This window comes from Neopsephotus bourkii, unplaced genomic scaffold (genome assembly GCF_033783945.1).
Source record: "Neopsephotus bourkii isolate Nb327-2 ecotype Australia unplaced genomic scaffold, CSIRO-AGI_Nbou_v1 NB_1768, whole genome shotgun sequence".
Lineage (NCBI taxonomy): Eukaryota > Metazoa > Chordata > Aves > Psittaciformes > Psittacidae > Neopsephotus > Neopsephotus bourkii.
Window position 1 is genome coordinate 10,036,404 of NW_026902242.1, and position 26,519 is coordinate 10,062,922.

At 40.9% G+C, this 26,519-nt stretch overlaps 1 protein-coding gene across 3 annotated transcripts in view; it reads right to left on the minus strand.

Moving 5' to 3' along the window:
- Positions 1-215: 215 nt before the first annotated feature.
- SPSB4 (splA/ryanodine receptor domain and SOCS box containing 4) overlaps positions 216-26,519 on the minus strand; it is a 128,711-nt gene continuing 102,407 nt past the window's right edge. For all 3 annotated transcript variants that reach the window (XM_061378881.1, XM_061378882.1, XM_061378880.1), the window contains one exon: positions 216-1,504. In XM_061378881.1, coding sequence (XP_061234865.1) covers positions 1,377-1,504 — 128 coding nt within the window. In that variant the 3' untranslated portion in view covers positions 216-1,376. The remainder of the gene's footprint in view (positions 1,505-26,519) is intronic.

Here is a 26,519-nt window from a genome sequence, read left to right on the forward strand (position 1 = left end):
GAGTACAGCTGTATTCAGAGTAAGTGGGATAAACCAGGAACAGGACATGACACTACAGGACATGACACTGCCTGCGATGTCTCTTGCATGTGAACCCAAAGCAGCAATTCCAAAGAAGTGCTGAACAGAAACATCTGCAAAGCTGCAGGAGGAACTGAACTTCAATTCTGCATGCAGTGGTATGTTATTCAGCACTTCATCGAGGGAGACATGAGTTTCATTTTGGACAGTAGACTTTATTAGAAATTTTCTCCTCATTCATCAGTAAATTCACATTAAAATACGCTGGAGGCAGCTCAGTCTAAACGGTTGACATCCTGCCGTAACAACAACTTCCAGTTTAAAAACTAGATAACTGATCGGGCAGATAACTTGAAACATGTAAGAAATGCAAATAGAAAGCAGCATCTTAAAAAAATGGGATGAGCCTGAAAAATTAATACATTTCAGGTGGAGTTCAGGGAAAACCCCCAAATCAGTCACCCCAAGATGGGAAACAGTTAAATGAGAACTCCACAGACTCTAAATAGATAAATAAACTTTGTAACCACACGTACATTAAGAAGAGAACCAAGTACTTAAGAGTTCATACCACATAAAAATTATAAATTTGTTCAAATAAAAAAGTGACAGGCTTTCTAAAGTACGAATATCCTAAATTCCCGGGAGAGTGAACACTTCCTTATAACTTGCAGAACTTTAGAGGGACTAGATTTGGTCTTGAACACAGTGGACTGCATCTTACTGTCACCACACCCGAAGATTTGACACAGATACCAGTTTTGTTCCCCTCGTGTTTTTAAATCACATACTCTTCTTCTAACGAATAATCTGCTTTTTTAAACATCAGAACTTTTAGATACTATAGGCCTGATTACATTGAGTGCTGAACACTCAAAGCTCTCAACAACTCTGAATACTAAAGGCAATACATATAAAAGTCACTGTCAAGGTTTTGCCTTTGCTACTTTATGTTTTATCTGTTGGGAAGAGGTCTAGGAGAGAGAAAATAAAATAAATCACATTACTGAATAATGCTCTGCCCTGCACGACAGCGGGTTTTGCAGGTCACACTTTCTATTGGCATTTACCAGAGGCAACAAAGATAAACCAATATATGAGAGATGAGAATAATGGCCTTTAGGACTGTAAACACAACAGGCAACAGGTAATGCACAAATGTCGATCAAATCAATGTTTTCACATTCTTTAGTAGTCCCCCACAGTGATCTGCTTTCACTGGTTCAGAAAAAAATATATATTAAAAATTAAATAACACTTCAGTGTCCATCACCAAGATTTATATTTTGCTGTAAACAATTTTCTGCCATTTGCATTGATGTAGTCCAATGTGAGGCCAGAGGCTTCTAGACGTCTTATTGGTACTGTAAATAATTCTTCAGAGACAGAGGCAAAGGTAGAATTTCTATGTCATGCAGGCGGTCTCTGCCAAGAGCAAAACGAATTGATCTTCGGCACAAGTCCATTAAAGGCAAGGGTTCCGCTGGCAAAATAAGAAAGAAAAGAAGGAGTTAATTTTTCAGCATCTCTATTTACAGGCAATGTTTTATTTATTAACATAGATTGTGGATTGTATTAAACTGCCATAAAGACAATAATGGTATTGTGAAAAATCCCAACCATGAGACAATTAAGATAATCAATAGAAGCAAAGACAGAATTCGATGCACTTCACCCATAACAAGTGACTGTGAAGTTTCAGACTGAGCTTCCTTATCTGTAAGGCTTAAAATAATATTCCAAAACCACTCTTCAGGCTCACCAAGCTGCAGCGCAAGAAGTTGCTACATTTCCAGATGTCTAACAAGACAAAGAGCTTCTACTCTGTTTATAACACAACATTCATCTTGTGTAGCCTTAACGTGAACTACTCTGGCAACTTCTGACCTTGACATGCCAGTTCCTTCTTACATCTTAGGAACTGGAAATGGCACTTAAGCATAACCAAACTTCACAGCAAGCACTGCTCTTCCTGCATCACACTCTCAGTTTTTCTTTGTAGGATGTTCCTTGGAAGCAAAAAACCTGAACAAAACACCCTCAAAAATCTAGAGAAATTTTAACCTATTTCTCCATCTCCATGCACAAATTAGGGGAGAAGGATTCAGCTGACTTTAGGGTGGGTGGGTGGGGGGTTTAGTTCTCATATGTGTACACACAACCAGCCCCAAAATATACTAATAACATCTGCAGACCCTCCTTGTTTAGTTTAATAGAAATAAGTACCTTTCAGAAATGCCTGGCAGATAGCACTTAAGACTGAGGACCCAACCACAGTGATCTGCAGCATCTCAAACCATCTCACCACTATATCCCATCCTGGCCTGCAAAACTTGCACAGAATTGCAGGAATATCATAGAATTCCCATCTAGTAGTAGCATGAACAACACCTGTGATTGCAGAGCTTGCAATGGAAATCTTTTTGAAACAGGAACGGGAATAAAGCTCTGAGGCCCTCAGCCAGTTACAACTATCTTGAAGAACAACTTTTATCAGATGGATTTGGTTACACATGTTAGTTTAAAAGGGTGAGAGATTAAGAGACTACAGGAAACTCTTCCTCTTTACATGGTAAAACAGTAGTATCCTTTAAAACATTACTGGTACTTTCAAATGGAGGGGGGGGAAAAAAAGTCATGTGATTATATTAATGATAACCTTTTATAAACTTGACAATTTACAAATGCTCACCACTGTATAGCACTGTACAGCACTCTGTGGTGTTATCAAGAGCTCTCTTACATGCCACATGCTGGTTGACAGAAACTATGTTAATCTGCCCATCCTAAAGTCAGCTAAAATAAAGCTGACTATATTTTAAAACCTACTTGAGGAAAAAAAAAAAAAAAAAACAACACTACAAAGCACAAAATATCCAATTGAAGGATTTGCTTTATATGCCAGAAATGTCTGGTTGGTGACACACCACTCACTTAATGGACTTCCTAGCATTTATCCCAGCAACACATTTGATTTGTCTAGTCTGCAGTTCACTATGGTGCTTCCCAGGAGTGTCTGGCAAAAGAGCTTAGAAAGCATTCCGTTGTATGCTGAAAGACTAAAAAGCTTATTTAACATCATAACCAGTTCAGCGACTTGTATATGGAGTCTACTTCTCCATAAAAATCCACTTAATCTATAATTTTGGCTATTAAAAGATGAAAAAAAAGAGCCTTCACATTCCAGTAATAAAGTAACATCTTCTATACACTGGTGACCTTAGTTTTTTTTTTTTATACACCAGAGTTGTGAACATTAAATATTACAGGATGAACCTGTAAAATTCATTAACAGGGATTAAATAAGTAGGAGCAAAACCGGCTTATGAGCTCCAGGAGATGGAATACAACACATCTTACAAGATCTACACCATAAACAACCATTTTCTGAGTACATTCCCAGAATCTCTGAGGTCCCAGTCAGAAGATATAAAATAAAGGCTGAGTGCTTAAAGCCATTAACCTGACCCTGTGGTCTCTTTTTCCCCCTAAAGGAATATGTAAAATGCAGCCATCTGTGCAGCCAGTCACCAAGTTAATCCTAAACTTTAGAACACAATTTAAGGAAAGTTTAGAATATTTTTCAAGCTTCAAATGCTAAATGAATGTCTCTCATCTCACTTCTACAGGGAGTTTTCAAATGCTACAGAAAATGCCCCCAAGTGTTGGCAACAGCTGTTAAATTACACACTGAATGTGCTTCTGCAACTTGAAAACAGAGCTATAGTTTTTATTCTCTTTTCTATCCAACAGAAGTTCAAACCTACAACAAAATTAGAACAGGTCTGTCCTACAATACTAAATACAAGTTGTTTTCTGGGGTAAGCCCTGTACAAACTTGAGGGAATATTGTAATAATAGCATTTGGCAACTGTGAATAGCCCTAAATGCTCAAAAATTAAATTCAGGAACAGAAATAATCTTAGTTTTCAAAATAGTTTCTGGGATAAATGTAAAACTGTTTAAAGACCAGCAATTTCAGGGCAGCCTAACTCAGTAATGCTCAGAAGCATTATTAACATTTGGCACGCACCTTAATGCAAACACACTCCCATCCACCATCACATCTCCCAGTTTTACTACATACGTTACAAAAGGAAGATCATTTGGAAAGAAGTCCAGCTTTCCAGACACACAAGTTAGGGTCTGAAATCTGGGTGAGTTCCAGGGGGAGGCATTTGTATTAACATGGGGAAGAGGCAGAAAGAAGTTTGTATAAAGACTGTACAGACCCTTGACAGTGGCTGGGAGTGCTCCTCAGCTCTGGGTGCATACCTCAGCAGCACCCTGCCCTGAAGCCCAGCAAGACAGACTCTGCTGTGCACCCTTCTCCAGCCCATTAGGCCCTGGGTGAGATGGATGCCACCAAGTGCTCCAACAGGTCCCTTGCCTTGGGAGCTGGCAGAGCAAAGGCACACCAGACTGCCAAGCATAAGCAAGTGGTGATTTCAGAGGCACTTTAACATCAAGTGCCAAGGTCTGGCACATAGCCTGGCTGCTAATATCTGGGTGCCAAGCCCAGGCTCTGCCATGCCCCCACTGCAGATGGTCCTCCACCGGTTGAGAGGCTTTTCCTGTGCTGGAACTCCTTGGGGAGAGGGAAGTGGGGCAATGTCAGCACAGCACAGCATGCCGGCAAGGAAATTAACCACTGCAAAGAGGTTGCTGCTCATCTGCTGTAGTGGCTGAACCACCTCTTTCACACACATGCAAACACCAAAAATGCTTTTGGTTTTCTGGGAAATTCAATCAGAAACACAAGTATCACTGTGACTTAGTCCTTTTGGAGGGGAAAACTTCACCAATCCTGAGTATGCTCTGCTATGCACCCCACCTAAAACACACACAGAGACTTGATGTATGCAAAACACTCAACAGTACATTCAAGCGTTCAAACCACTATTTCCAAAGTGCTCATTTCCTTTGAGATCATACAAATAATGCTGAGAAGAAAATAATAATGCAAGAGATGGGAAGATGAATTTTGAAGCCACATGGTTAGCGGTAAGTCTGGCTACTGAAAACGTCTCTCTTTTACAACGTTAAATATTCACCTTTGAAAACGTCTGAAATTCAGGGATATTTACTGCTTCTCAGAAGATCTCGCTTCTCAGCATACCTAATATGTATGATGAGTGTTGTGGTTTTAGAATAACTCACAACAGAACGGAACTGGAGCATTCAAGCTATGAGCTAGCCATTTAGCTGAAGTTATGCAAACTCCAGTAACGTTCTTGCCATCAGAGAAAAGGAGGAATGAATTGCTGAGCTGGAATGCAAACTGTAAAGAAAACATGATTCACAAGAATGGTTCTTTGTGTTGAATTCCCAACCAGGCTAACAAGCTTTGCACAGGAAACCCAGCGCTTCCTCTCAGGCTCCAGAGAAAAGAGCAGCTACAGCTTGTTGGGTAACACACACCCTGAGCCCCCTGCAACATACTTTAAGGGATCATCTCCTCATTTAAAGTTTACTCTACACCCAAAGTAGCTCCTCATAACCACCACATTACAGAACACTGTATAAAAACATACATAAAATATGTAAAACATATAAAGCATGAAAAAAGTGTAAAAATAATACTGATTAATTTATGCGTCAGAACTTAATCCCATGTCTCCCAATTTTGGACCAGTACAAGCAAACAAAACTTAAACAAAAACCAACCACAACAACAAAGAACCAGCTGAGAAACAGACCTTTGCTTCCACTCCTCTGCAACAGGCCCACTGTCGGCTGCAGTGCAGGGTCCTCCATCGCAGACCTTCCCTTCGCCACACTGCAGTTACACACATACTGAGAACTGAAAGACTGGGAGCACCGGGTAAGGCACAACAGCCCCTCTTCTCATGCAGAGCTGCATTTCACCAAGTGGCATATAAAGTAGCTTTAAACAGCTATTTAACATAAGAGCTAACAGCTTAAAAATAGCTTAAATAGCTATTCAATAAATTATATTTATTTAATGAAATAACAAAAGCTATTTAGTAACTATCTATAACAGAAAAGAGCTGCTTCTGTAGCCAGATATATGTGTTCCAATGGTGTATCACTCATGGTTTAAGGACAAAGGCAAAGAAATGTTTGTAACTAGAGACAACGATGTGCTTGTGAGTGTTTCCCCAGTAAATATGCATCTGCGATGGCAATTTGCACATCATTACCAGCTGAAAAGTTCATTTAGTTTTGGCAACCTGCAGTTATTTAACAATCTGGCACCCCAACAAGACTGCCTCATCTCTGTAAACAGGCTTTTATAGTTGAGATACTGAAGTCATTTAGCATCCAATAACACTAAATGTTATTAACTGCAATGTTACATAAGGCTCATACAAAAGAGCAGCTTTTAGCACACAACAGTTATTTGCCAAATGACAATACACAGTTTTTAAAGGAATTTTTAAAGCTATAACAGCACACAATGTTCATGGCTTTCCTTAACCTATGTAGAATGTATTTTCATCTCAGTTATAAAATCAGAGTTGCCGGGGGGGGGGAGAAAAAACCCAACACAATCAATACAAAATTAAAACCGATTGAAAAAGAAAGGAAATTTTTGTGAGTCATCACCAAAAAATAAGGATTTTTACTTCTTTTCTAAGTCTACCTATGATACCAAACTATATTATGCTGTGTTATTTTGGGACCTCAAACTTATTAAAAAGCACTTCTACTCAGTGATTTATGATACTGCTTCCAACTGCTGTAAGGCAGGTTTAAAGTCAGATACAGAAAAAAAAGAAGAAAAAAAGAAAGAAAAGAAATAATCCCAGACTGGTTTGGGTGGGAAGAGACCTTAAAGCTTAAAGTAGTTCCAACCCCCTGCCATGGCTTGAACACTGCCTAGCCTTGAACACAGCCTAGGCTTGAACACTGCCAGGGATGGGACAGCCACAGCTTCCCTGGGTACCCTGTGCCAGGGCCTCAGCACCCTCACAGGGAAGAACTTCTATCCTTATAGCTAGCCTGAACTTTCCCTGTTTCAGTTTGAACCCATTCCCCCTTGTTCTGTCACTACAGTCCCTGATGAAGAGTCCCTCTCCAGCATCCTTGTAGATCCCCTTCAGATACTGGAAGCTGCTCTTGAGGTCTCCATGCAGCTTCTCTTCTCCATGCTGAACAGCCCCAATTTCCTCAGCCTGGTGCACAGCAAGGAGTCTTGGAACCCACTATGCTCCAGACAGCATTTTTGTTAATCCTTTTACTCAAGTTTTCCCCTTCCTCCAGGTATGACAGCACCTGCTAAAGGGTAATGTGGCCTAAGTGTTTCCATGAGGGTGATTTAGGGTATGCAGAAATTTGTAACTCCCATTTAATTATACATATAATAAACACACAAATATATGTAAGCCAGGAGTTTTCTTTCCAACCTTTCTGCCAAAGCTTAATTATTGTTTTAATATTACACAGTACAGGCCAAATTTTTCCCCCACAAAATATGGTACATAAATACATCCCCTGTGACATATTTATGGCTTCCCTGATGCCACTGATGGAAAATGTGAGTTGTGTGCCTTAAACAGCACAATCTAAAGAAAGGAAATTGAGAATAATATATTGAAGAACACAGGCTATGACCAGTCATAAAAAGGTTAATAAATCTCATAATAGCAATGAAAAATCAGTCAGAAAGTAAGAGGGTAAAAAAAATCACTTATCTATTTTTCCCACAGATGTCTAAGCTCTGCAGCCTAACCCAGCAAAACACACCAATGAAGCACCTTAGAGCATCACATCTTAGTTACAGCTCAGGTGATCCAAGGGAATCATCACTCAAGAATCCCATGGTTTTTCAACAGAGCACCGCCATTTGCCCTAACTCCCATGTTTTAGAACACAAGAGCACTGAGCTCTGGCACACTACCACCAAACTCGACAGAAGCCATGTGCTACAAAGCTCCAAGAGCACCACACACCCTCCTTCAGCCCCTGAGCATCACCCTCCCATCCATGCAGCTTGTTCATACCCAGCTGGAAGCTATTGCCCTCCCTTCCTCTAAAGAGCAATGGTGGCAGATGGCGAGATGGTTTTTTTACCAGTTAAGGCTGATAAACAGCCACTGTCTCCAGCAGTTGTCTGCTAGAACAAATAAAGCCTTATGCTGTACCACAGAGGCACCTTGCTTTTATCAGAGTGGGGAAGCAAAAAAAACCATGGAAACAAACCATGCAAACCCCTCTCCACCCCCCCCCGCCACCCCCCCCAAATCTGAGCTAAGCGACATCCCACAAAAATTTGGTACTTGAAATTAAATAGGTTAAAAAGAAAAAGGAAGGCAAGAAAGTCTGAATACATGGAAGGACTCGGGGTAACCTCCCTCCTCCTTCTCTGTGTGTCTTCTGCTGGACGGGGCGGGGGGGGGGATTGTTTTACAGCTACCTCTGGTTTTTAAGTGTTAAATGCAGTTACACACAGTTTAAAACTTCAGTTGGGCATCATTTAGCAGAATTAAGCTGAAAAAGCAACACTGAGCAAGCAGATATTCTGCAGCATCATTTGTTTCCAGTTAATGCTCTCCAGCTGTGCTGTCTTCAGAGGGAAAGAGTTGAGAAGCAGAACAGAAAGAAAACAAACCAAAGTCAATCCCAAAAGCCAGTGGCCTCTTGTTAGGGGTTCGATAAAGAATCTGTCATTTGAGCACAAGTACATATCTCCTTGCAATTTCGTTTTGCTTTTCAGTGCTTGCAATCTCCTATGAAGAAGACACATGTCTTAGACAATGAGTCATGATTCATGAGCACCACAGCAGATGCCTAAATCAAATGAATTTAACACAGGCTTAAAATTTATTCTTAAAGATTTCTATTTAGTAGACTTAAGCATATTCCTAAACACTCTCTTTGAATCACTGGTTATAGAAGCATTCTTCCTAGAAAAGTAATTTGCCTGTGTGTATTTTTTACAAGGCTGTATGTATAGCCGTATACATTGTATCTGTAGAAACCCTCTTATGAGAGGCTCAGTGTGCCCTACAGTTCTTACCCTATAGGCAGGCTTATGATGTACCTAAAAAGGTCTCCAGATCAAGCACATGCAGTATGTGCAACAGGAGCAGTGCAAGGTTTGGCCGAGGCCAAATCTGCAAGCCAAGTTCACTGGCGAAATGTTACTGAAAACCTTCATTTCGGAATTACAACAGCTAATTTAACTGTATGTATGTGTTACAGTAATTCTATTTCCAGTTGTAAGAAAAGCCCAATATCACAGCTACGATTCAAATTGGAAAACATTTTAGCACATTATTTCTCCAATATACAGATTAGTAGATTGTACTGCTCTGTATAATTCAGAAGCTGCAAAACAGACCTAGATAATAATGAATTTTACCAGCAAATGAACAGCTTTTTAAAAAATGAACAGTTACAGCTTGATAGACTTGCCTGCTGCCAGAGAGTGTGAGCAAGAACAGTGGCCACTTCCCTTCTGAAAGAGGAAGAACACTTACAATGACCTTCCCTGTGCGCATCAGGAACATGCAAATAGGAAATATGAGCTGGAAAGATTTGTTTTCTGTCCTTGATTTGTTTGTTCTTTTCCTTTCCTCAAATACGTCTGCAGAACAACTATTTGTTTTGTTCTTGAATGCAGTATGAAGGTAAACTGCGACAAGTGACTTCAGTGATGATCTAAATGTTCAGTACTAGAAAAGACACCTAACATAAATACACCCTCTTTAAAACCAACCAACAAAAAGTGCTTGACATTTTTGGGCCTAAGCTACAACCGTTGGTTCCTTAGCTCCTCCCAGCTCAAATTTCCCTCAAGTTTAACATCTTGGCAATGAGAATTTGGCTTAGATTAATCCCTAATGTACACTTTATACCTTTTACTCTTAGGAACACATTTATCACCATTAAATTCAGCTTGTGTGCCAGGCCATAAGGAGGGAAGTTAAAATATATTAAGGTGAGAGAAGATTAAAGCTCAGATGAGAATTTCACTGAGCAGATGCATTTGAGTTCAAAGACAGCATCGTTCAGGGGTTATGGCCAGATTTATGGGCAAAGTAATAATGGAGAAAGTTGAAGTTCAGGTTTCAAGGCCAAAGGACTGCAGACAACTATTGCAACCGGAGTTCCAAACTGCAAACAACATGCAACATGATGACTGAAACATGCTTAAATAATTCCTTGTGGAGAAACATGCTTCATAAATAGGCATACAAAACACACATGCACAGGTACACACCTATGTGTGCAGCCTTCATGGCTGAAAACAGATCTTTATTGCTTGGGGGAGGGATCAGAAAGAGATTTCAGGTGAATCTTTTCCTATCCCTCAATTCCCGTCTGCTCTTCTCCCACTGGCCTATTTTATCAACCTGTTGTGTTTTATATGGCATATTTATTGTGTGGGACAGTGAAGTGCGCCCTGTCATCTTTTCTTGCACTGTGCCCAGCACACTGGAGGTTCACAAGAATTTCTAAATCCTACCATACTAAAATAACATGTGCTCATTCAAGATTTCCACTGCAAACAACTCATGTATTCTCAGCTGGAACCTATCACAGCAGTTTTCTGTATGGACGTTTAGTTTTACACTAAATAATGAAGTTATTTACTCTAGTTAGCGACTGAATTGATTCAAAGCATCTGCAGCACATTGCAGCATTCTTCAAAGTTTTACCATATTGTCAGGCTAACTGAACTTATAACTCTCCTCCTTAAATTAATAGAAATCATACTGTTTAAGACAATTAAGACTTGACTACATTCCCATTATCTTTGTAACACAGTATTTTCTCAGCTGTTTCAATCCAAATTACCCCGAGGCTCCAACATATATGCAGATTTCCTCAAACCAAGTGCAGAAAGGCAGTAGCATGTCATTTACATTTGAATGCAATTGTATACAAGTTGATGATCTCTAGGGGAGATCCGCAAACAACAGACCTGACTCATCACTTTGTTACCCTAGTTTTGATATTAATAGAATTACATTGAAATAAATCTGCAGTAACAAAATTGCAATTAGGCTCAACATAATGAATTTGATCCCATTGGTTTAGTGCCATTTATAGTCCTGATTTCTTGTTGGTTTTTTTTTCTTAAGTACCATAATCTTTATCAGCAGAAAATGGGTGCTGGAGACAATATGAACTATTTTAATACTGAATTTAGGATTTGTCATCACTCCTGGTAAGCAAACACAGCTGTTGCTCTCTGGAGACATTTGTAAAGCATTTATTTTGAACACAAACGCACTCTCACATCACAGGTAGAGCACACAGGGCTGCCTTTACTCAAGTCATTTATTGTCATTTCTAAGTATGGGCTTGCATAAACTCACTTATTCCTGAAAACCTTAACCTGCATAGTTGCCACTGCCCAGATAAGAAAATATACCCTCTGGTAGCTTAAACAATACTGAAATTAGTTTATATTTTGTATGGAAAAATTACTTCTCTGCCCAAATTATAGAGTTCTAGAAATACTTTTTCTGTGCTATTAATCACAGCACATCTACTTAATTTAAGTAGAACAATATTAATTCTAGCTCATAGCTTAATCTCTTCTATTTCCTTTTGTTTAGGCCTAAAATTACTGCTCAGCTCTTCCCATCACAAGCTCGTGTTACCATCTTCCTACCTTGGCAAAGTGCCATCCGAAATTCCACACTGCTGTGCCACTGCCTACAAGCAGCCCTCCTGGCATGTTCTCTTACAAATGGTCTGGTCATTTTGTGAGAAATAGTGTGTAAAGGTATTTCCATATTATGCACTCCTACAGCCACGGTATTTGATATGTTATCATACCCCAAGCCTCTGAAGTACCTCTGAGCATAGAACCCACTGATGGGAAGGGAAAGCAGAGGGGTAGGTGGGCTAGGGAGAGTGGTTTGCACTGAATTGATTCTATGATTCTGTGTTGGAGCCCCTCCATGTGCCCAGCAGTAGGAAAAGCCACTTCAGTATTTGCACTAAATCTCAGAATCACAGAATCAACCACGTTGGAAAAGACCTTTAAGATGGTCGAGCCCAACTGCTACCCCAGGACCACCAAGGCCACCACCAACCCATGTCACTAAGGGCAAACTGATCTCCCCTCAACCCTCACGGCCACACCTGCTCTTCCCCCTCAGCCCTCATGGGCTCTCTCCCCTCTCTCTCTCCCCCTCCCGCCATGATTAAAACTCACACACACACCCCTGGAATTTCACATGAGATCACTAGACTCTTACAGTTAACTCCAGTTTTGCTCACTATGTCCATATACTTCTTCCTTGTGGACGCACAGACAACAGGAGCCCTCTCTGAGCTGTCTTCTCTGGCCTGAATGACTGAAAGGAGAGGTGGAACTGCTGCCACCATCCATCCGTCCATCCATCCATCCATCCATCACTCCTCACAACAATGCTCAATCTATTTGGAAAACTTGGCCTGCAGCAGCATTCCACTCACAGCTTCTTCCCTGTCCTCCTCCAACTCACCAGATCCAGCTAACACATTTCCTTCAGACCCCTCACACTACATACTTTTCCCCCTGCAGCTCTCAGTTCTTATTCTAATGAATTCAGACACAAAGGGGAGGGCAGCAAGGGATTTACCTCAGCTCTCTCCTCCTCACACACTTCCCCGTGTCATGCTTGGTCCTTCTGTCCTTGTGCTTCACATTACCCACTCGTGGTTTTATAACCACCATCTGCACAGCACACCACTGATGTCAAACAAGATGAGGAAGAAATCAACTGCAGCTGAACCACCAAGCAGTGTGACTGTGCTCTGGAAGGAACTATAAAACCCAACAAAGGGCTTGGGATTATTGCTTCTTACTGATTCATTATCAAATACCCTTTGTCCATAAACAGCCTTTTGCAGCTCTCTCTGCCCCCAGCTGCCAGCTGCCTAATGCAGTTGCGCAGGTGTAAATGAAAGCATCATTTGGCCTGTGAAACAGCTATTATGAACTAAGATTTATCTCAATTTTCAGATCCCAAAGTCAATTTGTAAGGCTGGCAATTAAAAAGTTGCATCTGGGAACAACAAAGCAAAGCTGAGCAATTCACTCATCTCTTTAATGTACTGCAAGCTTTATTTCTGTAGGAAATGAAATCCCATCTACCCACTCATACAGATGATTTCATATGGAAAAACAGAATGAAAGAAATAGAGTTTGTACTAAAATCCTTGTAACAATTACTATGTGTTTGTGCTTCCAGATTCCTGAAGAGATTCGGGTAGTAGCTAGAGGCATTCGGCTCACTACTATATATATCAGTGTGTATATACATGTGTGTTTATATATGTATGTAAAATATACATATACACATGCACAACATTAAAAGTATGAATGAAGGAAACATCTGAATCATTCTCTCCTTCCTGTACACATACTTTACATATTTTAGTGGCAATACCAGACGAGGGGGTTTAGTGACACAAATAGCTTACTAATATTTGATTTTAGGCCTAAACCAAGCGAAATGAGAAGAGATTAAGCTATGAACTAGAATTAATATTGTTCTCCTTATAGTAAGAACAATGCTGTGATTAATAGCACAGAAAAAATACTTCTGCAATTGTACAATTTGGGCAGATGTACAATAATTTATTTGTACAAAATATAACCTAATTTCAACATTGTTTAAGCTACCAGAGAATGCATTTTCTTATCTGGGCATTGGCAAATATGCAGATTAAGGTTTTCAAGAGCAAGTGAGTTTATGCAAGCTCATACTTAGATACCACAATAAATAACTTGATTCATTACAGTATTAAGCAAGGCAGCAGAGCTTGCCATTTCCAGCCCCAAAAAAAGGGTTATTTTGTCATCTTTTTCTTTGATATTTCATTTACACTTCGGAATATGACAACTTCAAAATTACATATTACCTTCTTTAATGGGAAGAATTGTGGGATTTAGGTTTTTAGGGGTTTTGCTTAAGGAAATTAGTGGAATATCAGTTTGATGTTACATTTCCATTATGCTTTAATGGTTCCAGACCTTTACTATCAGCGTCATATTTTGAACACTGATTTTTATTTTTTTTCTTAATGTGATTACAATAAAGAAAAAAGGTGAGAGAAGTATATATTCCATTTTATGCTTGTGTGGCATGTATAAAAATACTATATATATATATACATATATATATATATATAAATTCCACTATGACTCTTTTCAACCAAATCTTCTGACCTATTAAATCATTTAAGTATGCCTTATTTTCTCGTCTTATCAGCAGTCTCCTTCCGTTTCTTCCGTGCTCCTAACTCCCAAGGCAGTGGCACTCCATGAACTGAGGTTTAAAAACAAAGCGCCTTTTCACCTGTGGATCTGTAAATATCAGGCATTGCTTTTTGAAATCCATAATCTAGGTGACATCGGTGCAACAAATGAAATGCTGTTGTCAAAACAAATTCTTTAACTCAGTATTTAATCCAAAGTACAAACTCCCAAAATACTAAAAGCATATTCAGAATTACACACAGCACAAAAGAATGTTTCCCACTGAACTCCCTGTTGACTCGGCTTTTTTCACTCCACCAGCATTGTCAGCAAAGCCAAAGGGAATTTTGCCAAAGTAAATACTGCTAAATGGGGTCCCCCATCCATAGAGATTTTGCTTTTTCCCTGTTGCCAAATCATTTCAATGTCAATCTGCCTGAAAAAATGAACTGGATTATTTTTTGTCCAAGTGCTTGCAGTTTTGAGATAAACACTGATCCCTTGGGCATAAGACGATGCCCATGCCATTTTATGTCTTGGATATTTCTTAACCAATTAAGCTAATCATGTCAACAATGACCAAGTAAAAAGCTACACAGATTTCCAAAATCATCCTTTTTAGGGGTGGGAATAACCACCCAGACCGGACCTCCTGGGAAGCGTTCAATTTAACCCATCCTCATCATTAGTTAGGTTTTGGCTTTGGTTATGCTTTTAGTACCCTGTCCAGTAGAAGAAATCAAGGCCTTGTGCTTGTCTTAAATCTTACTCAACCATACATACAATCAAAACCACAACCCCAAAGAAGCCTGTAGTCTAGCACTAGGGACAAGAAGACTAGATAGTTTAAGCTAACCTGACCCGCTCATGCACCCCATTTCCCAAAGTGCTCCTACTTGTTTTTCATCTCCTCCTTGTTCTTTTCAAGTATCTCCCAGCTCGAGACATGAGAAGAGAGGGGCAGTGTCCATCCAGGGTACTTCCCTGGGAACTCAGAAGCGCAGTGCTTGTGTGTGCTGCTCATTCAGTACAACCATGCTGCCAGCAATGGAGTGGAGACCTGGAGCTCTCCATCACCTGCAACTCCTGTTTTCCTCTGCAGACATTCTCAGGACTGCAGGGGCACAGAGGGAGGCAAGACATGCTCCCCTCCTTGCGACTGCCCACCTGGGAAAGACCGGGAGATCAGAAGACTAAGGAAAGCATTACTAACTGCCAAAGATAAATTAACTTGGGAGGGGTAAGCACTAAACCAGGATCAGTGGAAAAATGTCAGTGAACAAAGGAAAAAGAAAAATAAAGTCTTTTTCCCTTTCTCTGTGTTATGGTTTAGGGTATTGTTTTCAAAACCTTATACGTTACATTGTCTCTGGTATTAATGTCTTATTTGTATGTTGATGGCTTGCATTTCACACTTAGAATGAAATCTTTTCATAATAAACACTAAATTTTATTTACTGACACAAAACCAGAATTCTGAGGTCTGTATATTAGGGAACCTAATACCAATTGAAACATGCACTTCACTGTCTCTAAGTGACTAAGCTTAGTAAAAAAAGAGCAAAATTTTGATATTATTTGCTTTATCAATATGTCTTCCAAAGGCAAAATAGAACCATCACTTCCTTTCCCTTGTTTAGGTAGCATCAATTACAACTGCTGTTCCAGGACATTCTTCCCTTTAAAATACCAAAGCCAGGTGACAATTGTTCAAAACTTCTGGACCTCTCTCCCATGTCACTTTGAACAAGAACTTCTGTGCTGGAGCAAATGGAAACTTCATAGAGAGGAACCTGTACCATGGCTTGAAGATCTCACAGACAAGCAGAAGTCACCCTGCAGCAAAAGCAGATGGCAACCCTTGTGTTGGGATTTCAAGTGTGACTTAGGACTCAGTACCCTTCATTTGTAACCTGATAGCACAGCATGAAGACGTTCCCAGTAAAGACATTTCATCTACTTATTTCTTAGATGCATCACATTTTTTAGAAGTCAGTTGTGCCTAATACTTCTCACTTCAACAAATTCATGCTTGGGATGATCCATATGGATTTAGCAATCACCACTGACAGAAAAGGTCACAAAATTGCGCCTCTTCCAAAACCGTCTGTTTCTGTTTCATGCTCAGTAGTCACAGCAGGACTGAATCCTTGCTTTCAAATACGTAAAGCTCAATTGATTTTATGTGCATTTTTCCATATCAGCTTTGGCCAATTCTGATGGAAGATTCAGCTTAGTCCATTCAAACACTGTCATTTTGCAAAAAACAATTTCCTTTGAGGCTATTTAGGTGTTTGAACAAAATCTGTCTTACTTTATGGAGACATCCTGGTTACAGAATTTTCTTAATGGAAAACAGTTTTCAAGGAATCCTGAAATTAGAACACGTTCCCAAATATCACTATGTGGACTAAAAAGCCCCCCCCCCCAATCTAGAAAGATCACAAGGTTGAGCTGTTAATCATGAAATGAGAACATAGAACAGACCAAAGTAATCCTCACATACAACAGCAACCCTCTGGCCACTACCATAACTCTTTTGCTCTTTTAATCAACCTGCGATGCCTCACTGAAGCTCCTACACCACAGCACTAAACCAGGTCTTTGGGAAGCTCTGCTTAGAAGAAGGTAAAACCAAGAGCTGTACCAGAAATTTAAATAATAATGATTCTCCCAAGTGCCATAAACAATTCTTGATGCTGAATATTCAGTGTTTTCTGGAAGCATAGCAACAAAGATGCCCCTCTGCATTGTCCATTTGCAAGAACTTAAAACATAACTTGGAAAACCTGCTGTTCAAACGATACGAGCAGAACGCACCGTTCACACAGTGCCAGAATACTCTACATCTTCTGCCAGTCTTTCACCTTGGCTTTCAGACACAAGACAAGTTTCTAGTTGCACATACGCGTCCCTCCAACGGACAAGGGCTATTTATCACTGCTCAACCAGGCGCTCTTGGCAGTGCCGGGAGCCCCGGCCACGCAGTGGTGCCAGCCCCTTTGGCAGGCGGCTGTGGCTCTGTTCCCAAAGGCACCCGCCAGCCTCGGCAGGTTAAAAGCACAAGCTCCATTTTTCACAGGAATGTGGTCTGGGATGTAAATGAGGTTCCTCTCTCAGCCTGCCTTCAGACAGCACTCTCACAAACCCACATCAGCCATTTCCTCCTTGAACTCTCACATTCACAGAAGGAAAGAGGAAAAAAAATAAGCTTCCCTAGTAGTAAGCATCTGCCAAGAAATTTTAAGTGCTCCCATCCAAACCCTCCTCCCTTTTCTCAAGCTGATGTATTAGAGATCGCTCTGGGGAAATACCATGGACTCTGAATGTTTAAGTTATGTTCCTAAGTGGTAAACCATCAACTTTTACTAGACTCTTTACAGTAAAATAGTGTGGTCTATCTGCAGAAGCAAATTATATCTTGCTATTTCTATATTAATTGTATGTTACACAGATTAACAGCCATAGTAACAGGAAGTTAAACTAGCCCTTATGGAAAACTGCTATACCTGAAACAGAACAAATACAGAATCATGGAATGGTTTGGATTGGAAAGGATCTTAACACAAGGTTGCTCCAAGCCCTGTCCAGCCTGGCTTTGAACACTGCCAGGGATGGGGCAGCCACAGCTTCCATGGACAAGTATCACAAGGGTTGAAGAAATTTTGGGAAATGCATCAAAACACTATGCAGAGTTTACTTGGCTTCAAAAGGGCTGTCAGACAAGAGCAAATCAGTTTTTCAAATCCTAAGATAAGAGCATCTATGGTCAGACAACAGGCAGCACCTTTCAGAGCTCTGGTACAAGAGCTCCAAAGTGTACAAAGCAGGTACACTCTTTCCCCCAGAGGATGATTTCCACCTATACATACGTCCTCCAATTTTGGCCTGTGAGTATTCATTCCTCTACTAACAATCTCCTAATCAGATTGTCCCAGGAAGGTCACTGTAGGTTAAGAATAATGAATTTAAATGATTTCCAAGTATTTATAGAAAGATGTTGAGAAAGGAAGGAATAGCTTAAGCACAATTGAGACCATGCATGACTAATGAAGTCTCCTCAGAAGCTGAGCATTCTGAAAGGAGGTCAGCCTGGAAGCAGAGCTCCTAAACCTGCAGAGATGGAAACAGAGTTACCAGCCAGCAGTAAATGCTTTCACCCGGCAGAAACTGATGGACTGGTTTTCCTTACCACTGAAGGATGATCTACACATCTCGGGGGCATTTTAGTCTCCTGTTAGTTGCACTTCAGCAAATTTTCAGATATCTAACTTTGGATAGGGAATAGCACTGAACAGTTTTTGCTGCATGGACCTTTTGCCCAACACACGCATCACAAAAGCCATTCCAGCCCAATGGGAAATGGATATTTGCCTTTAGCATTGGCAACTTATTTGGTCCAGGCAAGCCAAGAGGCACGTGCCAAGGAGGCAAAGCTGGCTCTGCCGTGCAGCAGCTCTGTGCAGCTCCTTGTGCTGGTAAGCTATAATGGTGACAAGATGGCCAGGAGACAAGCACAGCTCAGAGTGGACCTCTGTCCTGTTGGAAACATTTGACACTGCATTACCGTATCTGCCTTTCTCATCGGAGAAGAAATAAATTTCCTTTCCAAAGCACATATATTAAAGACCAACATGCAAAGACTTTTACATTCTCCTATTGCAAGAAAGGTAAGTAAAAAGCAAGTCACTAAAAGAAGATGACTGTAAACCACAACTTGACTCACTGCAAGTTCCTTATTCTAAAATAAAGCTTCATCTTCACTTACACTCAGTCACTGGTCATAAAAGGTGGAGTACAAAGACAGCATTCAACAAACCAGTGGCAACCATGGTCTGAATTATTTATAGTGTTCCATTGCTCTGTCAGCATCCCTGCCTTTGAAGCACAACCACCAAATATAAAAACAAAGACTGCCTTTGGAGCATTCTTCTGAAGCACATTAAAAGAAAAGGGCTCACCTAAGTGCCAGCAATTCCTGCAAATAAGCCCACAGACAAGGTTACTCACTTGCCAGCACCAGGACTGCCTGAGTACTGCTGGCAAAACTCTTCAGTGCTACCTCAGTAGCAAAACTGCCTCTCAAATTAATTCTTCATATGGTTAATACTGTCGTCTGTCTTTGGTTTATCATGACAAGCTGGGAAGAATCACAGTGGCTGCTCATGCAGGCAGGAATGACATTGGAGTGCTGCAATTTAAATGTGCCTAGCCTAATTCCATTATTAAACCATTCCATCTTAAAGAACGAAGCTAGACATCACTCATTCCATATAGTCAGACTTAAGTGCCTAAAAAAAAAAATAAAAAAATCTCTTCCTTAAGCAGCTTTCAGCATATTTAAATAAAGGTGACTTTGAAATATACCAAGAGGAAAACAGATGGCTTGTTCTGAAAACGGGAGGCAAAGCAAGTCAAGAGATGGACACAGAAAAGTGTCTTTCAACAATGAATTATGAAGCGCGAGTCAAAAGCAAAGCTCAGAAATACCCCGAGTTCCTTCTAGCTTGTAACAAGAATTAAAAACAGCCTTCAGTTTCTCAGATTTGATGTAAAATGAAATCCCTAATCCAGTTTCCTGGTGCAGAACCATTATATTGTAATATAGGGAATATGAATGGATTACATTAGTACACTTCTCATGTTCTATCTAACATTTCCTTGCAATAATTCAATATCTAAGCCTGATATAAGACTGACTAAATTTAGCTTGGAAGGAGAGACTAAAATAACTCACACCACAGAACTTGTTAAAATGAAAGCAGTAATGAAGAGATGATGGGACAGACAAAAATCAAGTATCACAGCTCTCAGCAGGAAAAGCAATTGCTTCGGAAATCATACAGCTTCGGAAACAAAATGGTCCAAGATGAGTATCAGAAATAAGCTGTGGAATAACCTCCTGAGGCAGTGTATGCGAATTTCATCATTTGATACTTGCAGAACAGGAAGGGCGTGCAGGGGCAAGATGCTAAAATCATTGAGCCCAGAACGACTAAGTCTTCTGGGAGATGAACAGAAGCTTTTTGAAGAACCACAAACCACCCTAGATGAGTAAGTTTACAATCTTGCCACAGTAAATAATGCAGTAGAGACTATTTCATTAACTGATTAAGCCTTATCTTAGAGCAGCCTAAATTTCTTTGCCTTGTAACAAGTCTTTAGAAAGAGTAGCAGAGGGTCAGGTCTAACATCTATCATCAGACTGGGTAAACCGGAAAAGGGATGAGCAAAAGCTTTTATTTTCTAACCCCCCCTGTTACTCAAACAGGCACTGGAAAATAAAAGACTACATATGCAGCTATAATCTAAAGAAAAAATATTGACTGACCTACAGAAAAGTTCTGCATTTCTGCAGTAAACTTCTGGTTGGCTTCTGTTCAAAGTGTGTTTAAACCAAAGCATTTCTGAGAAAACTCTCCTTTTTAATTTCTTGTTTTATTTTAAATTTACTCCTGCTGTAAAATTTACCTCCCATCTCCATAGACCAACATGAAACATGCCTTTCTAAGGGGTTTCATGTTGTGTTTGTTTTGGTTTGCAGCACACTCCGAGCAGGTAGGAGCATTAGGGCAGAGCAGTGCAGGGTGGGCAATGGGGGCTGCCCACAGAGGCACTGCTCTTCCCAGCCAGATCCTGGGAGTTGGCTCCATGCCCCCTCTTCTTCTAGTTCTTAGGCTTACGGATGAGTCACGAACTACATCCCAAATTAAAGCTTGCACTACCCTCATAAAAGCTCATTCAAAAGCAGCAGGTCTCAAGGTATAAACTGTTTGTCTTCGTAATATCCAACCTAAATCTCCCCTGTTTCAGTTTGAACCCATTACCCTTTGTCCTATCACTGCAGTCCCTGATGAAGAGTCCCTCTCCAGCATCCTTCTAGGCCCCCTTCAGATACTGGAAGGCTGCTATGACGTCTCCATGCAGCTTCTCTTCTCCATGGTGAACAGCCCCAGCTTTCTCAGCCTGTCTTCATACAGGAGGTGCTCCAGCTCCTGATCATCCTCATGGCCTCCTCTGCACTTGCTCCAACAACTCCATGGCCTTCTTATGTTGGGGACACCAGAACTGCACACGGTGCTGCAAGTGGGGTCACATGAGAGCAGAGGGGCAGGATCACCTCCTTTGACCTGCTGCTCAGGCTTCAACTTCAGATCAGTTCCCAAACTACCACTTCCTTCCCTCTGAAATCGGAGGCTGGGTGCTGCCGCATCATGGAGCTCAGCAGAGAGCCCAGCCATGGCGTCTGCTTGCTCTCATTACCAGATGGGCTATATAATGTGAAAAATAAAGTAACAAAATAGCTCCCAGGGTTGCTTAAATGGCTGATTCATAGCTGCAGGCATCCAGCAAGTTGTGAATGATTACTGATGTAAAAGAGCAACTCTGCTGGGGATGGCAGTAATTAGTCTTTACAAAATGCAGTGGAACATCATCAGGGAGAAGAACAAGAAACTTAAGTAATTTATATACCACACTTAAACAACTGATAGAACTTTAAAACCTTAAATCAGACAAATACAGCATATAACGTGGATTTATAATCTTATCTAACAATACCACTTTTCTCTATTAACAAATAAAGTTAAGCATAGCGAGCAAGACACAGATTTGTCAACCTGAGTTACCACTTCTACCAGCACCATATTACTTTCTCCAAAGTTTCTCCTGTGCTATGAAATGGCACAGTCTCATTTTATGTATGAAACAGCCCTCATTTTATCTATGGCAATGCTTAATAAAGTGAGCCAGCTATCCAAGGAATAAACCAGCTAGGAACTATAAACTTAGCTGGTGCAATAATTTCTTGCCATTTATATACCTTTAGCATGATAGTGATACTGAATATTACAAAGTGATTGAATTATATACAGCACATTTATAATCTTATTATGATAACTACAATTTAAATACATATATATACACATATGTAAGAATATGTATATCTAGAAAAACATACAAATGCCTGGATGATTCTCAGCGTCCAAGAGAGAAACAGATAATAATTATTATTCAAGCTCAACATGAAGTAAGTCTGGAAGAAGCGTGACTGTTTCCACCCAAAAAGCAATGAAGGGATCCAACAAAGCAGACCCATTTCAGCTGGTTATTACATCAGCTTTCTGTCTGCACAGACCTCTGGCACCACACAGGTAAAGGCAATTTAGGCAGCACAGCATCCTCTGTGCCAATTCATCCCATCCAGTGCTCTTAATAAAAACCTGCATGCTCTCCTGATGCTACATGATCATTCTCTATGGGGCAATGTCTACAAATACTTGTCAACTTCAGAGCAAACAGTGGAAATAAGCATTTTGATCTTGGAAATGCAGCAGTGGAAGGGAAGGCAGCAGCAGTGCAGGTAGAACAATTTCTTAGCAAGAAAACTATTCAGACTGATTGGATGCCCACAGTGTCTGACTACATGGCACAGACTCCTTAGTTTTACTGCCTAAGCTTTTGTTGTAACCATGTGATCAAGCCAAAGCTGGGCTGATGCACACCAGCAGAGAATCCAGCCCTTCACTGCCAGCCTGCCAATACCAGTAGTAACAGCAAACTGATGCAATATAGTATATAACGACTAAATCTTGAAATCCAGCATTCAGCTGTTAGCACGTTAGACCCATAAATCTCACCTATTCTCAACTGTTTAAGGACTGTAAATGTCATTAGATACTACCCAAGAATTTTAATGTTCCCAATTCTCCAGGCCAGCCACAGCTTGTCATGAATCAAAAATAATTTGGTTAAGGTTCAGTTGTTCTTTATGGGGGTCAGCAAATCAAGTTAACTAGCTGAAAAATAGTTGAGCATAGTGCCTCGAGTGAAAGCACAGCATGTCATGACCTGGTTCTACCTCCTGCTATCCAGATAGGCTTTGGCTTCCTCAGCTATCATCACACACTTCATAGGCTGCCAACCACAGTGTTTCCTTTTAAAACAAACATTTGAATTACAGATTATAAGAAGCAGCCTGTTTTAGCAGGTGCACTGTCAATCCCTGCCATTCTCTCAAGTTTTGCCTTACCTACTCAATGTCAAGAGGATATGTGGCTATAACTAACACAGCACACCAAAAATCTCTCTGCAGCTGTATCCAGTAAAGTAGAGAACAACAGATTGAAGCTTTAATTAAGAGAAGTGCAATGGAGCTGTTGATGGATCTGGGGCACAACTGTGATAAGGAACGGCTGAGGGAGCTGGGGGGTTTTAGTCTGGAGAAGAGAAGGCTCAGGCGGGGCTTTATCACTCTCTACAGCTGCCTGATATGAGGATGAAGCCAGGAGGTGGCTGGGCTCTGCTCCCAAGGAACAAGGGATAGGACAAGAGGAAATGGCCTCAAGTTGTGCCAGGAGGGATTTAGACTGGATATTAGGAACAGTTCCTTCCCCAGAGGGTGCTGAGGCATTGGAACAGGCTGCCCAGGGCAGTGCTGGAGACACTGTCCCTGGAAGTGTTCACACACTGTGTAGACCAGACCCTCAGTGACGTGGTTTAGCGGTGGCCTTGGCAAAGCTGGGACAAGGATTGATAATCTTGAGGGTCTTTTCCAACCTAGCTGATCCTGTGATTCTGTGTCTGCTGAAGAATTTGAACAGTGGAGCTGCTTTATCCATATAATTTAACTCTCCTACATTCACCAGCGATTTTAGACTTGTGGTTAATTTGTTCCCTTCAAACAGGATGGCAGCTAAGTAATAACGGGGACAAAAAACTCTTAAAAGCCAAGAGAATTAACTGTATCTTACTAAAGCTAGCAAGGCCATGCATTATTCATGTACGGAGGACAGGAGCACACTCACCAGCTTTGAGGACTATGGGGAACTCTGAATCTGAAGCTCTCATAATCTGTAGCTATTAAGAAGGCTAGCTGCATTATTTTATCTGAAAACAAATGACAGTTAACTGCTGTACTTCTTACAGAGCCACACACAAGCAGAGGGATTGCTCCCAGTTCTCACAGCCTGCTGGTGCAGAGCTAACAAGAGAGGTTGACTGTTACCCCCTGGATGCAGCAAAGGAAACATAGAGGAATATTAAAACCAGTTGATAAACCTAAACACAACGAAGAGCTCTTGTGTTACTAGAAAACGTCAGAGCATGTGGGTGTTATACATCATGCTTTCATGGGCCCTAATGAGGCCATCGGCATTTAAATTCAGCCAATACACAATCTTTTAAATTAATAAAACCACAGAAAATAGCTACTCTGTGCTACAGGTAGCCTTTTCCAACTATTTACATCCACTACAAAGTGCCAGTCCAAACTATTACTAGATGTTTGCAACCTTCTTTCTAAAAATACACCTTTAGAGTACAGTAGCTATTATTGCTCAACACTATAATCATGGAAACTGCATGACTGCATGACTTCTAGCCCATGTGTTAAATAAGTGAGCTCATTTTTAACAAATTTCACACCCATGGCTGAAATTTGTTATAATACCGCATTTACTTTTCACTCTGGCTGTAAACTATTAAAACCACAATGCCAAATCTCGCAGACAGAACTCACATTCACTGGAATCCTCACTGAAACCTGAAGAATTGTGAGCAATGCTGAATGGCAAAGATGGTGCTGGTGAAGGAAGGATGAAGAACCTCAGAGAACGATGGCATATTTGCCAACAAGCTTCCTTTGGGGGGATGCCTTCCCTTAAAGTAGACTTTGCAAGCTGAATATACTTCATCTCTAGTTCTTCCTTATTCTTTTACATATACTGATATAAGCTGTTACAGATGTGCATTAATTAAAACATGGAACATGAACAATGACTCAACTAAAATATTCTTGTGTTAACCAACTGCATCTCACAAGCCGGGTCTTCACATCCGATGAACTATCGATCCTTTTTCTCCTTCTGCTCTACAAATCTAATGAACTATTGATTCTTTCCTCCTTCCCCATTTTCTGGTTTGTGTGCTCATCCTCCACCATCTAAACCTCCTTTCCTGTACAGCCTTAGACTCATTCATACCTATTTCAGCCATGCCTTTCTAAACCCAAATAGCTGCTGGTCTGTCCCATGGTGGGTATCTGACAGCAAAACACTCCAAACAGAAGCAGAGGACTGCATGTTGAGCTGTGCTCAGCAATGGAAGAGCACTGCAAGGGAGCTGGCACTCTGTCCTGCTGCAGTATATAGCTGTCACCTCCTGCCCTCCACGAGGCCTGATTCCACAGCCCTGAAACCCTCCATACTGCCAGTGAAATGATGTGGGAGAGCTACTGCTGCTCACTCCATCCTCTTCACCCCTTCTCCACACTCCAACACAGGTGGACCCTTTCTGCTTTCTGAGGGGGTTCGCACAACCCAGGTGCCTCACAGAAAGCCCGGCTGCTGTAGAAAATTTCACCCCAGCTCCGGCGTGGTTTGTAAGTCAATGGTAGCATTTACTGTGCCCCGCAAATAAACTCCAAGTGATTTCTCCTATTCCTACACCTACAAGCCCAATCCCCTCCCAGGAGGAAAATATTTAATGCTCACTGAGACTGTCCAAACCTCTTTGCTTCATCATCTTTCTACCTGTAACAGCTCCCTTCTCCTTCCACTACGAGGGCTGCCAGGGTGCTACGAGTTCCCCACGGCTCCAGCTTGCTGCTGCTTCCCAGGCTGGGGTCTGACTTGAACCTCCAGAAGCTCATGACTAAGACTGAGGTACTTGTAGTTTCACAGTTTACAGATTTAGCTGTACTTTCCCCCACTGATTCCTGTCCTTTCCTGTTGACAGCTCCTCTGTGGGCAGGCAAGTGGGGAGAAAGTCCACCCCTAGCCCTGTACAACACAGGGATGGGGATAGAGAAGAGCAACTTGCTTGGTTCTCCCACACACATCTGCCATAATGAAGGCTTAACTAAGAATATAAATGTAAAGAGTTTTCAAGTAGATTTCTTCTATTATTCTCTAAAGGTATGGAAAAGCTGCACTTATCCATCAAACATCGTTTCAGCCATGAGTTTCCCCACACCCCTCCTCTCTTTGCTGGCCACCCAGCTGATGAATTACTACCTCTTTACAGCAGCACCACAGACCTTTTCAGTACTCTATGCAGCTACTTTCCTTTCACAAGTCCCTACCCTCCCCTCTGGAGGATACAGACATCAAATCCCATGACAGAGCTCTGCTTTGAACTCATCAGCGAGTGTGACCTTAGTCAGATACCTTATTTGCAGTATCTTCTGTAATATTCCCTCATAGGCCAAATGCTTTGTAACATATACACTCTGTTTCTGCAGCTCTCAAGTATTTCAAGTAAATCCTTTATCTTTTGCTTGCTATTCTATTTATGGAAGTAATAGAGTTTAAATATGAAACAAGAAGTC